Here is an 18,033-nt window from a genome sequence, read left to right as displayed (position 1 = left end):
AAACTATATAAATATCGGGGTTGGGGTTTATATGAATGTATTTCTGAAGGGAACTGACTTCACAAAAGTTTTGATGGCATTTTTTCCCCCCTTATCATTGCTGATCCATAACCACCCCAGATAGCACATGCAAGTCTGCAAGATGTCTGTTAAAGATCTCTTGATCTGGAAAGCATCTGCTGTGTACAAACATCTGATAGACGTCTTTAAGATGTCAGTTTTACATGCATTCTAAATCATTAACATCTTAAAGACATCTTCTAAACGTCTATTTGACATCTGTTAGGAAACGTCCTATAGACGTATTGCAGATGAGCAAACACTCTAAAAAATACATCTTGCAGATGTAAATGCAGACGTCAAATAGACGTCTCCGAGATGTACCTGTGCTATCAGGGACCACCTGCTGTCAGAGAGTGAATTTGCGTTCTCATTCAGCCTGTCTGTTTTTGTTTCATGCAGGTTTTATCTTTGTTTGTATCGTGATTAAAATGCAGTGGTTGGTTCTAATTTCAAATGGCTTTTTTTTATTAAATATATGTTTCGTTGTTGTAGTAGTAGCAACTGCCCGTTTTTAGCAAAAACAGTTTAATGGCAAGGAAAAATATTTATGGCCGGTCAATTTTCTCAAGTCATTAGTCACTCGCAGATGTGAAAGTTAGTTTTAGGCCCTGCTTGCAAGTGTAGAAATGAGGACAAAAGTATTGCAATTTCCCTACAGTAGAGTAAGGTAAAATAATATACCTGAAAAACAAACAAAAAAATCATCTCAGAGACTGAGACACTATATCACAACTAAAAAGAGGGTTGAGTCTCCTTTAAATTTCAAGAACAAGTACATTCCCCAGCTTTTTTCTTTGACTTTGCACACTGAACCTGTGTTGGAGCTCTTCATTTTGAACTCTCAAAGTGCACCAGATTTATGAATTTAACTTTAAAATATACTAAATTTTCTTACGGGGGGGGGGGGGGGGGGGGGGGCCGTGCCCCCGGACCCCCCCCCAGAGGGATCGAGGACCACCCACCACAGTCTCACAAAATCCTGTGGGAAACACTGAATCTAATGCTATAGTATGTAGGTGGACAATTTATGAGCGAATTGTCTGTATATAGGACTTTTTAAATCCATTTTTTTATTATAGTACAATTTTTGTACAGTATTCTTATTACTGTAATGTGGAAATAATATAGATATTTTATATATATATGTGTGTGTGTGTGTGTGTGTGTGTGTGTGTTTGTGTGTGTGTGTGTGTGTGTGTGTAGAGAGAGAGAGAGAAAATGTAATGCATTATTGTAATGTTTACTTTTGAAGGATTTTTTACAATTATATTTTCATTAACGTAATACACTATTTTATTTATTTTTTCTATCAGAATAACCTCATTACTGTAATGTGGAAATAATATTGATATTTTATTTAAAGTTGGCATGAAACGGAAGTTAAGATTGTCCTTTTTTTCCTATTGTGACGTATATCCAAGTGAAACTTGGCAGGCTTGATTTCGTCCTTCGGGAATTGATTTCACTATGTCGTGAAATTGGACTGATTGATTGAGTTTTAATAATAATAACAATTCCCATTACTGCAAATTTGAAATTAATGTTTATACTTTATTTGAACGGAAAAATATGTGATTGTATTGCCTCAAAATTATTTTGCAATTAATTGACAAATAATAATAAGAATAATAAAAAGAATCAAGAATCGAATTTAAATATTTTCAAATTTAAACATTCTGATGTTTTAGTAATAATAACTTGGGAGTAAATGTAAAATTAAAGTAAAATTCTCACGAAAGTAATCATCAATAAAAAATGAAAAGTGAAACTACTTTTTTAGACAGTTACCATGGCACAGTGTTCCATGAGGCCCGTTGGAGTATCATGCAGATATCACCATACACGAATTTAGTAATCATTGAGTACCACATTACATAGTAAATGCTATTACCACACGACACAATTACACAACCATAGCAGAGTTTTTATAAGGACATGTAACACAAAAAGCATGGCGTCAACGTCCAGAGCAGTGTCAGTGAAGTAGGATACGTAACGTAAATTGGCTTTTTGAACGAGGAAATGACTTAAACGGCTTAAGCAAAGCAAATGGATATCTGAAAGTTGTTGATTCCCCTATATGGCATAATACAACTCCCACGGACACTAGGACTATAACTCCATCTGTCTGTCTGTGTGTGTGCAGTGCACTGTGCCGCCAACTTCCCCATTTTGCGCTCCGCTCTCACTTACGCCCATTTCAGTTCAATGCATATTGAAATGAGTTACGTTAACTGCGTAACTCCCGTTTGTGAATAACAACCTAAGCGAGTCAATCGATCGAGCAGCGAGTACAAAAACGCAGCTGGGAAGTGACCAATGAGACGTTTGTCTTCTTATTAAGTTAGATAAGCATAAATATAGCGAGCTGGGCTTTTTGCAGGGGATCGAAGAGAAATGAGTAACATAGTAACCAACCTGCCGACGAAATTTTCCAGCACGGAGCTTTTTCCGGCGCTCTGTCCTCCAACCACGGCTATCTGCGGCAGATCCAAGTTACAACTTTGGCCAATGGTACTGAAAGCATCTTGGAGTTTATTGATCAGGGGGATCAAATCCTCCATCCCCCGGTTGCCCATGGTTTCTGACCGTCTCTCAGCGCGCAGGAACGGGCTCGCGGCAGCAAGGCGCTCGGGCTACTTTCAAGTGTTCGATTTCCACCCTCCAAACACTTCCAGATCAGTCTGTCAAAGGCAAATAACTCAGAAAACACTCGCTGACAGGCAGAGGACGCGTATTACGGCGCATTCATTCATATACGTGTGCTGATTGAGGCTCAGTCGTTCGTAAACTCACAAAACAAAACTTCTCGTTATCATCCGGTCAGGCGACATCCGACCTCCACCGGTGACGCGAGTCCCGCCTCCTGTCAACCGATGTCGTGAAATCCGATTGGTCCGGAAGAACGCTTCCTGGTGCGTTCTGTCTTTCGATTGGTTCGATCTTCGTTTCGGGTCTTTAGCGACCGAGGAGTTCTATTGGACGGCTCACGTGTCAATTTAGTTTCAATAAAAATACTTGGGAAGTAGAGACAACGTAGAATATATACAATAAAAACAATCATTCTAATTTTAATAAAGTGTGCATATTTAATTACTGCATCACCCTGAATAAATTCAACCTATTTCCATTAAAAAAAAAATGGAATCATATTCTCTACGTATTAGAACATAGACATTGTTTGGGTTCTCCAGTTTGTTATACTGTATATAAACTAGAAGAAGAAAGTGAATTTCTTTTCACTTTCCACAAAAGAAAGCAGAATTCAGGCTAGCATGCAGCATCACACCTATTTAAAATGCTGCACTGGTTTCAGACATACGGAGAGACTTTTGAGTATTGCTTGTGACGGCAAGTCCACTCAGTTCCGCGAATCGGTGATTCTTTTACATTACTTGGTCCCTGACATCTCGACGTGACTCATTCTATTCTAAAACGTTTAAAATAAAGTCATGTGTAAGAACATGTGCTGTTTATAACGCATTTACAGTTTTTTATTCATTACGTTTTATTAACAACGTGTTTGTGGTCATGTCTTGCAGCCACGATTCAGCTTATAAAACAAACTAACACTCTGAAATATAAACGTCTGATACATTCACATATAAATCTGAAATCTATAATATGAATCCATGCGTTACTGTTCAGTGAGTCAGACTCGAGAACCGTTTGGACCGATTCAGACCGATTCGTGAATTGTTCAGGGCTGCGTTTATCAAAAGCATCGTGAGATAAGTTGATCGTAGAGTCCGTTGGTGGCAATGGATCTACGATCTACGTAGGCTTTCTATGCTTTTGGGAGACGGAGCCCAGAGTGGTTTTTGTACTAGTTCATCCCGTTCCTCAAAAAGATCCGACTCAAATGAACAATTCACAAGTGAATCGGACAACGCTATTCAAAATGGCTGCGCCCATACCCGGCCGCACACATGAGTGTGAAGGCAGTATCCTCTGCTTACTCTCTCCCACTGCGCTGTCAGCACCCCGGTGTTCAGGCCTGTGGGCACTCAGGGTACCCTGAAAGACATCACTGTAGACCAGCTGCAGGATCTGGACTGTCAGATATGCCTGGGAAACACGTATCATCTGGGCATGAGGCCGGTATGCGAGAAGAAATTGTCAGTGTTTCATCACAATCAATGCACTGTATATTTTAAACTTCTTTAACTGTTATTGTATGTGTCCTAACAGGGTCCCGAGTTAATAGAGAAAGCCAATGGATTACATGGATTTATGAAGTGGAGTAGAAATCTCTTAACAGTAATTATTATTATTTTCAAACTATTCCCAAACACCAGAAGAACTAGTAAGAGTAAAACGTAGAATACCATGATTCGTTTAGCAGATTTTGCAGAGTGTTGGTCTGATGGATAGAGTAGACTGGAGAAGTTATGGAAATGAGTAGAGTCTCCTTTTGTTGTGAATATAATCAAGCCAACATGAAACATCAGTCCATTTAAAGTCTAATTGGAAACATTTGCATACTACTACTACTACTACTAAAAAAAATAATCTGTCTCAGCAATTTCTATAAAATTATTTAAAACTTTTTTTTTTGGTGTGATGAAGGAAAGAATACCATTTTTATATATTATTTATACAATTCTTCTTGTATTTTTTTTATCAACATGATTCAAAATATTCAAACATGTCAAAAGTAATCTAAAAGTAGTCAGAAAACATTACCTAACATGTGAAAAGAAGAAGATATAAAAGGTCATCAAGTTCGTCGAAATTATCCATCCTCGATCGCTTTTAGTCAGCTTTGACGAAACTCCTCTCAACTAGCACGTCTTTTCAAAGTGAAAGTAGCCTTGTCACCTGACCTGAATACAGCACGCTGATTCGCTAAAATGGTTTTATCGGCTTCGGTTCAAAAACAACACGGGCGCTTATTTTTTTGCAAATTAACTCTTTATGTAGTAATAGCAAATGACAAACAGAGTGGGATCTATATACAATGAATAAACTCCATGAAGTTAGCCCCAATGTTGGAAAAATACATTTCTATCAGTTTTCCAACTGATGGGACCAGATTGTTTATACCTGCTGTAGGGTCATTCCAGGATGGCACACACGTTTTTAAAGGGGTCCTATTATGCTTTTTCACTTTTTCAACTTTAGCTAGTCTGTAATGTTGCTGTTTGAGCATAAAAAAGATCTGCAAAGTTACAAAGCTCAAAGTCCAATTCAAAAGGAGATATTTTATTTAACAGAAATCACTTATCAAAAACTACAGCGAACAACTCGTTTGGACTACAATGCATATTTTCCGGGATTTGTGATATCACAAATACCGACGAATGGGACGAGACCTGGTTGAGCTGCACTAGAGAAAGCAATGAGTGTTATCACTATGTCGGAGACGCGCTAGCTTTCCCAAAGCAGATGAACTTGGAGTGGTTACAATCATCCGGGTTTAAATCGCGCTCAAATTGATTTGATTTTGACGCAATATTTACACTGAAGCTAGCAGGCGGCTATGGTAAGGGGCATGACATTTCCCGACCAGGCGCCGAGTGGCGCCAAACACAGCACACACTGGCCCAGCTGACCAATCACAGCACACACTGGCCCAGCTGACCAATCACAACACACACTGGCTCAGAAGGCGGGCCTTCATTTGATACAGGAACTATTCGAGTCATTCATGCCAGACTGGGGAGAGGTGTTGTAATAATCTAAAATATGTGAAAAATAATGTGTTTTTCGAACAACCTAGTATGAGAGCATGTTCTAGTACACCCCCAAAACAAAATCAAGACTTTGTAAAAGAGCATAATAGGACCCCTTTAATACTAGGAGAAGATCCTCCAACATGTTCTCTCTGCCAAAGCCCTTTATCCCTGAAGCATGTCTTATTAGATTGTGCTGGTTTTAACCCTATGAGAAAACTGTTTTATTCAGTAAACTCTTTTGAAGAGATTTTTAACAGTTAAGCCAAATACAGTTTTAGAGTTTTTAGTGAAAATAAATTGTAAAAACCTGATATAATTTAGCCATAAATTTTCCTCGCCATGAAAATAGCGTTAAACACAAACAAACAACATTATGTAGTTCATCACATTAACTATGAACATGGTCCATTAAAGAGTGACAAACGCAAACCTGAAGCATTAATCACTTTTACGCTGCACCTTACTGGAACCTTCCTTTTGCGTTTCTTCATTTAGAAATGACAAAGCGTGATGTGCCGGGCTTCGCCATTGGAGGCTTGAGTGGGGGAGAGGAAAAAGATGATTTCTGGAAGATGGTGACTCTGAGCACAGACCACCTCCCCAGAGAAAAGCCCCGCTACCTCATGGGAGTCGGGTAAGGCCCCACTTGCTCTGAAACTGTGCTTGTGCTTTCATTTAGTATAGTTACATTTTACATTTTTGTAAATATTGGTTGTTGATTGTCTCTTTTAATGTGTTTTAGCTATGCACTAGACCTGGTGGTCTGCGGTGCCTTGGGCTGTGATATGTTTGACTGTGTTTTCACAACTCGAACAGCAGTAAGTGATGGATTTCTGTTAGCATCCCTTTCTGTTAGAGCTCAGTCATATATGCGACCATTCAAAGGTTTGGATCAGTAAGAAGTCTTATGCTCACCAAGGCTGCATTTATTTGATCAAAATAAAGTAAAACAGTAATGTAGTTAAATATTATTACAATTTAAAATAAGTTTTCTATTTGAATATATTTTAAAATGTAATTTATTCTGTTATGCAAAGCTGAAATTAGCTATATCATCTAGCCCTGCTTATGCCTGTCAGGATAAGCCTACAAGAGTTTTAACAGTTTTTCATAGAAACTGTTAAAAAAAAAAAAAAATGTATTGTCATTTTTGATTGCAACCACATTCTTTCACACAAGAGTAGTGTGTTATGGCAATGTTGAAGCAATGTTTTTCTATATAGAATTTTTTTGTCTTCATTTTGAATAGCATATCTGTCGTTTTCATCATTTTTTCAGAATTTGTATATTTTTTATTGTATCTTTTATCTTTTAAGATAATGCCTTTTAAGAGGCAGCATGAATGTTAATATTAACTTCTAAGAACATTTTATTCTTCGTCATTCATTATACCAATCTAGTCTTATTCGTTCAACCATGAATACCATTGGTACAATCATGGGATTTTAAAACTTTTAACCCATGGTAGATTTTAAAGTAAAAATATACACATGCACTCACTTACTGTTCAAATGTTGGGGGTCAGGAAATGTTAATGTTTTTGAAAGAAGTGTCTTATGCTCACCAAATTTGCATTTATTTGGTCAAACATAGAGTAAAAACAGTAATATTGTGAACTATTAGTACAAATAAAATAAACCGTTTTCTATCTGAATATATTTTAAAGTGTAATTTATTCCGGTGATGTAAAGCTGAATTTTCAGCATCATTACTCCAGTCTTCAGTGTCACATGATCCTTCAGAAATCATTCTAATATGCTGATTTGATGCTCAACAAACATTTATTATTATTATCAGTTGAAACCATTTCCTGGAAATCTTGATAAAAAAAAAAAAATCAGAATTTTGGGGAAAATATGAAGTTCAAATGAACATTAGAAGTGTCTTTACTGTCACTTTTGATCAATTTAGTGCGTCATTACTGAATAAAAGTATTAATTTCTTTATAAAAAAAAAAAAAATCTTAATTCCCAAACATTTGAATAGTGGTGTATATGTGTACCATGGTATTATCTGATAACATCACCTTAGCCTTTACCTGAATGTTCTTTTATTGTGTTGTTTAGTAGCATTCTGCAGCATTAAAGCCTTGATGAGAATCACTCTAACGCCACAACAGAACAGATGTGCCTGTAAAAAGCCCATCAATCCTTTACATGTTGGGATTGATGGTAAATCAAACCTTTCAGGAGCTGAACACGATAGATTTATTGAGCGTCTCCCGCAGGATGCCGCTAGGGGGCAGAGCGCTCCAGATCTCCCTGTATTACTGCCAGCAGCAGAGCTGCACTGAAGGCTGGATTCTGTGCCAGGGTTCAAATCGAATGTGACAACACAATTAATTTGACTCCGGCGTGAAAATTCCACTTCTTTGATTTTGATTACATTATTATGCCAACTGCATATGTATGCGGATAAAGCATGTCAAACACCGCAACAGGTGTCACCCTTTACTTTCTGCACATTTCACGCTGCTTATTTGCAAACCTATCACATTCTCCAGTTACAGTGTGAAATTCACTGCACTATATTTGGTCTTGTGAAATTGATCATTTACGGCAGTGATGAAGATGGGTTTTCTCATCGCCTACATTAGTGCTTTTTGATTGACACTTGAGTTTTGTTTGACATATCAGGCATAAAAGCGGTGTTTGAAGTGCGTGCGTGGATTTATCGCCATCTGCGTTTTCCAACAATGCAGCAGACGAAATTACTGCAAGCGGGTTGCTGGATTATACTTAACTTGCCCACCCCTCAAAATAGCACATGCCTCAATCAATACAGGACAATGGTGAAATAATGCACTGCAGCAATAACTGGCAACTGTTACAGCTGATGTGAAACAGCTTGTGTCAGCAATGGAGCAGGATGTCCAGGCAGGCGCAGCGTCTTGTGTCAGTGCACGGTGAGCTCGGGAAGGCACCAGTTGCTCAGTCGCTGCTGTGACCGTGGATCTAGACCTGTCTCTCCCGTTCCCGAGTGATGACAACACTTCATATATCTGAGCGACCTGAAACAATCGCGGCGGAGGGATAAGCGAGGGCGAAGGCGTTTGAATTTTCACCCCGCGTTGATTTGTGCGCTTTGCTGACTATGGTGGAGCTGGAGAAGGAGGTTCTGCCGCTGCCGCCGCGGTACCGGTTCCGAGACCTGTTGCTCGGGGACTGGCAGACGGACGACAGGTAGCGCAACTTCAACTCCTCGGCTTATGTTTACATACGTGCTTTAACAACGACACACGCTTCATGTTTAAATAACTGCACAGAGAATTACATTAGTGTGAGTATCAGCAATATTAGTGTGAGCATTAGTAATAGCCATATTATTAGCATAATAGTGCGTAGTATGAGCATACAGTAAGTATTCCAATTTGCATTAAAAATAGCTATAGTATATTAGTATAGGAGCATTAGTAACCTACGGCTATTGGTATCAATCTTTCCCTGATATAGCATACACGTAGCCTACATCTCGGAGAGGTCTATTTAACGTCTGCATCTGCAAGACGTATTTTTTAGAGTGTTTGCTCATCTGCAATACGTCTAGAGGACGTTTCCTATCAGATGTCAAGTAGACGTTTAGAAGATGTCTTTAAGATGTTTATGATTTAGAATGTATGTAAAACTGACATCTTAAAGATGTTTGTACACTGCAGATGCTTTCCAGATGAAGCAAGCTTTAACAGACGTCTTGCAGATGTACCAATAGTAGCTATTAGTATTCTTAAAACCCCTTAACGGTCACCGTCCCACCTGTGGGACGTTTGGCACTCTTTTTGTTGTTGTCTTTTTTCTCTATCAAATCTTTTAGTAATCATCATATATCATTTGAAAGCTTAGAAGCCCAAGATTCATCCTGTGAAAACCATTTCGAAATCAGACATTGCGTTACCATGGAAATGGTACTTTAAAATCTTCTGGCGGTCTCCTCCCCCTTAGTGGGCCGTGTCAAGTGTCATATTACAATATTACGGTCTTTTAAAATCAAAATGTTTTATAATCTTGACAAAAAACATAGCAGGATTCCATATTTGGTGGTATTTTGAGATAGAAGTAATATTGACAGAGAAATCTAGACATTTGTGACAGAAAAAAAGCATTAAAAAAAATTCAATGGAGTTTGGATGGCACCCGGTGGCTGTTTGTGGTATAACACCCTAAATAAAATCTCGCAGGAACCTCAATTTTTTTCATATCAACTTCAAATTTGGAACATAACTTATTTAGACATAAGGCTATAATTTTATACCAATTTTAGAGTAAAACATGATATGTCAAATATTTATTATATATAAAATCAAATCAAATTAATATAGTGCATTTTCTTTACAGTAATTTAAACTACTATAACTTTTTGATACTTACATTTTTTGCGATAATTTGCTGATTTTCCTCTTTAAAAAGAGACCAACCTTATCTCTGTATTCCAAAGTGTTCATAAATTACAACAATTTAAGTTTGGATAGTGCACTTTCATGCCTATTTTACAAAATGGGGGGGTGACAGTTATTAAGACAATTTGTATGCTGTTCGTACTGGTATTAGTTTTAGTAAAATTATTAGTATTAGAATGAGCATTCGTTGCTATTAACAGTATGAGTATGTATTGTACATTCTCTGATAGCACACGTACATCACGGAGATGTCTATTTGATGTCTGCATTTACTTCTGCAAGATTTTTTTGCTCATCTGCACATCTCTGAGATGTTTCCTAACAGATGTCAAGTAGACGTTTAGAAGATGTCTTTAAGATGTTTATGATTTAGAATGTATGTAAAACGGACGTCTTAAAGACGTCTATCAGATGTTTGTACACTGCAGATGCTTTCCAGATGAAGCGATCGTTAACAGACGTCTTGCAGACGTACCTGTGCTATCTGGGTTCTGGCTGTGTCTTAAAACTTATTAAGCATTATGATGCCTACAAATGCTGTCTAGCTAGACACTAGGTTTTTAAACAGTCTCTGTTTAGCCTGCCTTGCGTAGCTGTTTTATGCAGTCTGGTCACATTTTGAATTCAACAGCCTTTTTACAGACAGCTAAAGCAGTACTATTGTTAGTATTAGTGTTAGCATACACTAAGTATTCCAATTTACATTAGAAATATCAATAGTATTAGTGTGTATAGTGCAAGTGTTGTGTTAGTATTAATATATTATAGTATACTATACTAAAGTATAGTATAGTATACATCAGTAACCTGATGGTATTGGTGTATCACTAGTAGCCATTGGTGTTTAGTGTTAGAATGAGCATCAGTAGCTACTAGTGTTATTAAGATTATTAGTAGACTGTTACAATAGTACTAGTATTAGGGTTAGTATTAGGATCAATGTGAGCATTAGTATTATTCTGGCTGTGACTTAAAACTTAGGCATCTTGTGACGCCCACAAATAGTGTCTAGCTAGGCAGCACACTAGGTTTTGGACACAGTCTGTGTTTATCCTGTCTTGTGTAGTTGTTTTATACAGTATGGTCACACTTTGATCTCTTTGACTTAAACAGCCCTTTTACAGACATTATTAATATTAATAAATGCCGGAGTATTAGCATTAGATTGAGTAAGAGTTGGTATTAGTATGCTGTTAGTTTAGTATGAACATATAGTAAGTATTCCATTTGGTATAAAATAGTATTAGTGTGCATATTAGTATGGGCATTGGTAGGCTATGCATTAATAACCTACTGGTATTGGTAAATATCAATAGTATTATTATCATTTGAGTGTTATTATTACTGTTATTTGTTTTATTAATATTATTAGTTAGGATGAGCATTACTGGCCTATTAATTTGAACACTCTACTTAAAGCCTTCATATACTACAATATATATTTTAGCGCATTAATTATGCACCTTATAATACATTGTATGATCTCATTATTAATAGTAACTACATTTATGATACAATATATTCATCTATTCGTAGTTACACAGAAAATGTGATGCATTAAAAACACATAACAAACAACCAATTTCATATGTAACAAGTCTACAAATTTAATCCATCTTAACTTTTGTTACAATTATTTTTGAAAGTAGATAATGCATTACAATGTACATTATGAAAATTATAATGCGTTATACATAAAGCCTGCTAGTAAAGTGTTAACAAACATTTATATGAACATGTACTAGTATCAGTGTCTGTGTGATTAGTAAACTGTTACCATAGTAATGTTAGAATAAAAGTGAGCATTAGTATTGTACATTTTGGCTGTCTTAAAACTATTTGTGATGCCCACAATTGCTGTCTAGGAGCACACTAGGTTTTAAGACTCTATCTGTTTCTCTGTTTATCCTGTTTTGCATAGTTGTTTTATGCAATCTGGTCACATTTTGATCTCTTTGACTCCAACAGCCATTTTACAGACAACAAAAGATGAACTGACAAGTATATGGGTTTGAGATATGTGTGTGTGTGTGTGTGTGTGTGTGTGTGTGTGTGTGTGTGCGTGTGTGTGTGTGTGTGTGTGTGAAACATTAACCTGCTCAACCTGGCTCCCTGAGGACTTCACATAAGAACGTCTGGCTCCTTCGGCTCTGAATTAAACAGTAAGACCCCGGAAAGGCAAAGTCCAAGTATAGGCAAATCACACCAATTTAAGCAGAATGTGGGCATTAAAGAAATCCAAATTCTGTCATTATTTACAGGCTCTCCAAACTCATATGCTCTTATTTTCCCATGCATCATAAAAGGAGACTTTTTGAAGAATCATCATACTGCACTTTTCCATCTGACGACTGTTTATAGCGATAATGATGATTCAAAAATGATAAAAAGCATCATAAGAGTAGTCCATATGACTTATGTACTATATGTCTTCTGAATTCATATGTTAGTTTTGTGTGAGAAACAGATAAAAATGTACATAATTGTTCCCTAAAACTCTTTAGCTTCAGCTCTCAAACAAATATGGGTTGTTAGACATGTCTGGTAATGAGGCATGCGAGAACTAATAACATTTGATTTGTTAGTTTTATCATGCTGCTCTCTTTACAAGAACCAACTGTTTCAGTGATCAAATTGAACAGAGTTTAAATTGACTTTGTATCTGGACTGTAGAGTGGACTCATATCTCTTTTTATTTGTGTTAGCATCCAATTTTATTAATAGCAACAACAACAATAATAATAATTTTAATATTTATTTTACACTACAATAAAGTTAGAATACTAATATTTGTGTCTAAACCCTCAAGCTTTTATTTTGGAAGAAAACTGAAGTGAGTGTCTGTGTTTAGTTGACAACAGGTAAATCTGAGGCTGTTACCATTTGTCTAAAATGTCAGAAATTATGCAAGTGTGAACCCAGCACATGTTCTGATGCACCTTTTGCAATTTGATAATCCTACTAAGCCATATCACAATTTTGATTTCATGTCGATCAATTGTGAAGCCCTACTTTAATAAAGAAGTTGATCTTTAGTCCAGTGGGCCACCTTTAAGGTAATCTTTGGTGTTTGAGGGATGTGCTCTATGAACTTTTTTACTTGTTTGTATGGAAAACATCAAAAGTGCTGCATGAAGATTTTTCAGGAATTATTCTTTTAGGTTTTTAATGGACAGAAATAACAGGTTTGGAATAACATCAGGGTTAGTAAATGATGAATTTTTCTTCATTGATTAAACTATTTATTTAGACAACTTTTGGCCCCAGTGGTTGTAGTTGAAGCCCAGTGGAGAGCCATTGGAGTTTGGCAGCAAATGAAGTATGTGTGTGTACCTACTTATCTATATTTGTACCCAAAAATGAGCAGAACCTGATAAAATATGCTTTTGGGGTTGTCCTCATTTGTATAAACACACACAGGATGTATAAAGTGTCATATATATATATAGATATATATATATATATATATATATATATATATATGTAAAGTGTGTGTACACGTACTTAACCTTATTTTGGGGACAAATATGTGTGTGTGTGTGTGTGTGTGTGTACATATATATCCACCTTATTTTTCAAAAGTAAGACGTTTTCTGTGAATGTGCGAGACTTCCGGTTCATTAGCAGCTGTGGGGAAATAGCGAGAAGAATATCAAAGTGTGCAGTAAATGGTTAAACTGTTTGCACTACTGTGTTCATACTTAAGATAATACATTCAAATAATATGGTAAGACAAACCAATTTATAATATTAAGCAGCAAAACGAGCTGTTTTTTCGAGCGAAAAATAGCCGGAAGCAGATGAGACTGGAATAAAAACAATAGATGTCTAAAAGCAATTGTATAAAAACAATAGATGTCTATTGAATGTCACAATTTAAGTAAATGCATGTGTGTGTGTGTGTGTGTGTGTGTGTGTGCGCGCGTTTTTGTGACAAATGAGGACATCAATTTGTATAATGACAAAGGTATGACATAGGTATTACAAGGAGAGGGTGACTTTTCAGGACATTACCCCATGTCCCCACTTTTCAAAACGCTTATAAATCACACAGAATGGAGTGTATTGAAAATCTGAAATAGCACAAAGTTTCCTGTAAGGGGTAGGTTTAGGGGTAGGGTTGGTGTAGGGCAATAGAATATATGGTCTGTACAGTATAAAAACCATTACACCTATGGGATGTCCCCACTTTTCACAAAAACAAACCTGTGTGTGTGTGTGTGTGTCAGAGGCAGTAATTCCTCATCCCTGGAGATCCGGTGGGCTGTCACTATCACCTCCTTACATGAATAACAAATACTGTCTGGATAGTTATATAAACAATGCACAGTGGCCTTCCCCAATTCTTAGGGATTCCCTGTAATCCATAAAGTGGTGTCCTGTGGTGGATGGTAAGGTTATTTTGTGCAGTTTTTCTTCTTTTAAGAAGCAAATAATGCCCATGCGAATAAATGTTTTGTAGAGCTGAGCTTCATTTTAGAATATCAGAATTGCTTCACTCTAATTAATGTCAAGAACAAATGTTAACTGAGTGGTTTGAAAGTGAAATTTCCAGCACTGACCCACCGTAAGCATGTTTCAGCTCACCAGATTTATCCTTTCTAAATTACAGAAACCTAGAAGGATGAGCAAAAAATGTTGCAGAGAAACTTTTTTAAAGTGATAGTTTACCCAAAAATGTAAAATCGGTAATCATTTTCCCACCCTCATGTCATTACTGTATGATCTTATATCTATCATGACAACTGTCTGAAGATTTTAGCATGGTAATGGATATGACAATGTTAATGAATTTGGCCTTGGTGGAATAGATCTGCTATGCTGCTGAATTGCTGCTGCTGTTGGTTATTGCTGTAGTTGTAGATTATTGCTGCTGCAGCAAAGCAAGTACAGGAACTTGCTGCTGCCAATACATACGCAGATATGGTGCTGTGTGTATTTAAGACATACTGCTGCACAAATAGCATATATAATAACCTGCAGGAGATCTATACAGGTGGAGCTGGGGAAGGTGGAGGGTTTCAGAGGAACTGCTCTAGTGAATGACCAGCTATTTAAATGTAAAGCAGGAAGCTCATTGGCTTCGTATGCAACATAAAGCAATCAGCTTGTGCCAAGTAGTTTAACGCTGTGAATAACATCAGTTTGCGTTAACAACCCATCAGCCTGCGCCATCTAGAGTTTCATGACAGAACTTGGTATTTCTTCTGTGTGATATTAGAGAAGATATTTTGAAGAACGCTGGGGTTCCAAACAACTCCAGTGACTTTGTTCATGAAGGTGAATAAACTTTTTAATTAAGATATTTTGAAGAATGTTAGTATATAGTTTCTGGTCCCCATTGACTTCCATATTATTTTTCCCTACTATGTAATTCAATGACTACCAGCAACTGTTTGGTTACAAACATTCTTCAAAATTATTTATTTTATGTTCAACAGAAGAAAGAAACTCATACAGGTTTTGGAGGAACTTGAAGGTGAGTAAATGATGAAAGAATTTTCTTTTTTTTTTTATGTGAACTATCCCTTTAAAACTAGAGCAAAACATATTACCCTGGTATACTCCCAGCTAATAGGGAACGTTCTCAGAACTTTGGCTAACATTCTTGCAAAGTGGTCTCAAAGATTTGAACAAATATTGTTCCTGTAACGTTAATCGAATGTTAATTTAAAGTTATCTGGTCTTTCAAAATGTTCTCAAAACAATAGCAAAAAACACACACACACACATTATTTATACAGCTAACTAACAGTGACAGCAGCAGCAGCACCAGCATAAAATTAATCCCGTAAAAAAAAAAAAGCAATGCTCATTTTTTTAAATAATAGTTACCATATCATTTTTTTTTCAAGCAGCAGTGCACACTGGGAACTCTCACAACATTGTGCAAAGTAAAATTGTTTTTTGTTGGAAAGTTAGGACAAAATTTAGACAAGATTTTAAGAAATACTTGCGTATCTAAGGCAGGCAAATAAAACATATTTGTTAAAAACATGTTTAGCATTTTCTTTTTTGATTCACACAAATATCTTTGTTCAAGCTACTTTTTTACATTTGTTATAAGAACTTTTGCAGGTTGGATTTATCATAGTATATATCTACCTCAAATACCAGTGACAACACAACATCCCATTGGCTGCCTGACAGGAAATGTAGCATTGCCACCAATGTCAGGCTGTATTTACTCTTCTAAAAGTGGCAGAAGGTACAGAGACTTTAGGGAAAAGCAAGTATCTATTTGAGGGAAATACCTGACAAACATCGTGTCAGAGGGACTTGATTAGGTTAGAGCAGAAGGCATTAAGTTCTGGGGAATGAAGTGCGGGAGAAAGCAGAGCGGCGATTAATAGTGACAGACAGGTTAATTCAGCAGCCAACTCAGCCAAAGCTTGTCCTACATGTCTCACACCTCTCTCTCACTTCTATGAATCTCCCACACAAGTCTCTAGTGCACACACACACACACACACACACACACGTAAATGTATGCCTACGCGTTTACATGCAACAACACACTGCCAGCCACTTCTATCCTCTTGATTCTTGCTAAACTCACTTGTGTTTTGAACTTTTGTTTTGAACTGTTTCCCCTGCTGTGTTCTCATTCCCTGAACTCTGCGTGTGTTTGTTCAGAGTACTTGAGTGCCTCTTCACATAACGCATAAAGCCAACCCTCTTACTTTACCAAAAATGTACCTGAGCTGTGGTTGTACCAGAAATCGAATCGGCAATTTTCTCTAAAGCATGTCAGTTACATCGAAAGTGTGTCAGTTTGAGTCAATTATTTAATTTCAAAAGATAAACAAGACTGTGGCTTTAATGACTTATATGGATTCCCGGCAGTAATTAACATAATACTTGACTAAAAGCACATTTGTTCTCTTTATGGCAGCATGTGAGTTTCCATGATTTTCCAGAGCTCTAATTCTGGGCAACAGACGCAGGTACTGGGCCTTCCAGACAGCCTCTTCTCCTCCACAATCTTAAAATAAAGGTTATTTAATGGCTTCTGTGGTTCCATAAAGAGCCTTTAACATCCATGGAGCCTTTTTATTACACAAAAGGTTTTTTATAGTGGAAAAGGTTCTTAAAATATTCTTCACATTAAGAAATTTATCGAATCGGCAATTTTCTCTAAAGCATGTCAGTTACATCGAAAGTGTGTCAGTTTGAGTCAATTATTTAATTTCAAAAGATAAACAAGACTGTGGCTTTAATGACTTATATGGATTCCCGGCAGTAATTAACATAATACTTGACTAAAAGCACATTTGTTCTCTTTATGGCAGCATGTGAGTTTCCATGATTTTCCAGAGCTCTAATTCTGGGCAACAGACGCAGGTACTGGGCCTTCCAGACAGCCTCTTCTCCTCCACAATCTTAAAATAAAGGTTATTTAATGGCTTCTGTGGTTCCATAAAGAGCCTTTAACATCCATGGAGCCTTTTTATTACACAAAAGGTTTTTTTATAGTGGAAAAGGTTCTTAAAATATTCTTCACATTAAGAAATTTTTTTTATTTTGGGAACTGTTCAGTGAAAGATTATGTGGGTAAACCAAAATGGTTCTTCTATGGCATTGCTGAGAAAACCCTTTTGGAACCTTTAATTTTAAGAGTGCAGCAGTTATGGAAAACCAGTATTAGTAGTATCTAGAGATCTAATTTACTCTATTATTGTTTTTTAATCTTTTCTTCTGAGGTCTAAATAACGCTAATCAAGCGAAACACCATTCAATACCCATTTAACTTCAAAAGTATACAAGAAAAAATGTAGAGAGGAGGGACTACTCATTGGTTAAGAAACATTCAATGTCAGCGTTAATACACCCACAGGAAATTAACATGGCCTTTGATGGCTTCTGAAAATGGAAAATGATATAAAATATGAAAAGCAT

General features: G+C 36.7%; 3 protein-coding genes across 3 annotated transcripts in view; 2 read left to right on the top strand and 1 right to left on the bottom strand.

Annotated features, from left to right (window-relative positions):
* The window catches only part of LOC107599337 (dynamin-2-like), a gene marked incomplete at its 3' end in the record, with an annotated part of 51,929 nt that extends 49,015 nt beyond the window's left edge, over positions 1-2,914 (bottom strand). Inside the window, exon 1 of the mRNA XM_016290898.1 lies at positions 2,482-2,914. Within this exon, the coding sequence (XP_016146384.1) occupies positions 2,482-2,642 (161 nt within the window). The remainder of the gene's footprint in view (positions 1-2,481) is intronic.
* A 910-nt stretch (positions 2,915-3,824) lies between these two features.
* Positions 3,825-6,640, top strand: LOC107599336 (queuine tRNA-ribosyltransferase-like). Its single transcript, XM_016290897.1, has 5 exons — positions 3,825-3,841; positions 4,005-4,164; positions 4,255-4,369; positions 6,237-6,375; positions 6,484-6,640. The coding sequence occupies exons 1-5, from the start codon at positions 3,825-3,827 to the stop codon at positions 6,638-6,640; spliced, it is 588 nt and encodes a 195-aa protein (XP_016146383.1).
* Positions 6,641-8,834: 2,194 nt separating this feature from the next.
* LOC107599308 (potassium channel subfamily T member 2-like) overlaps positions 8,835-18,033 on the top strand; it is a 95,380-nt gene continuing 86,181 nt past the window's right edge. Inside the window, exon 1 of the mRNA XM_016290860.1 lies at positions 8,835-8,923. Coding sequence (XP_016146346.1) covers positions 8,835-8,923 — 89 coding nt within the window. The remainder of the gene's footprint in view (positions 8,924-18,033) is intronic.

Source organism: Sinocyclocheilus grahami, unplaced genomic scaffold (assembly GCF_001515645.1).
Source record: "Sinocyclocheilus grahami isolate Dianchi unplaced genomic scaffold, SAMN03320097.WGS_v1.1 scaffold264.1, whole genome shotgun sequence".
In the NCBI taxonomy this organism is placed as follows: Eukaryota; Metazoa; Chordata; class Actinopteri; order Cypriniformes; family Cyprinidae; genus Sinocyclocheilus; species Sinocyclocheilus grahami.
The sequence above is the reverse complement of the archived record's forward strand: the minus strand, read 5'-3'. Positions and strand labels throughout refer to the sequence as shown.

Bases quoted from the DNA above. Each gene is read 5' to 3' on its own strand.
- LOC107599336 (XM_016290897.1), top strand. The intron at 4,370-6,236 runs GTAAGAGTAAAA...TTCTTCATTTAG, and splicing joins CCCAAACACCAGAAGAACTA to AAATGACAAAGCGTGATGTG. The intron at 6,376-6,483 runs GTAAGGCCCCAC...AATGTGTTTTAG, and splicing joins CGCTACCTCATGGGAGTCGG to CTATGCACTAGACCTGGTGG.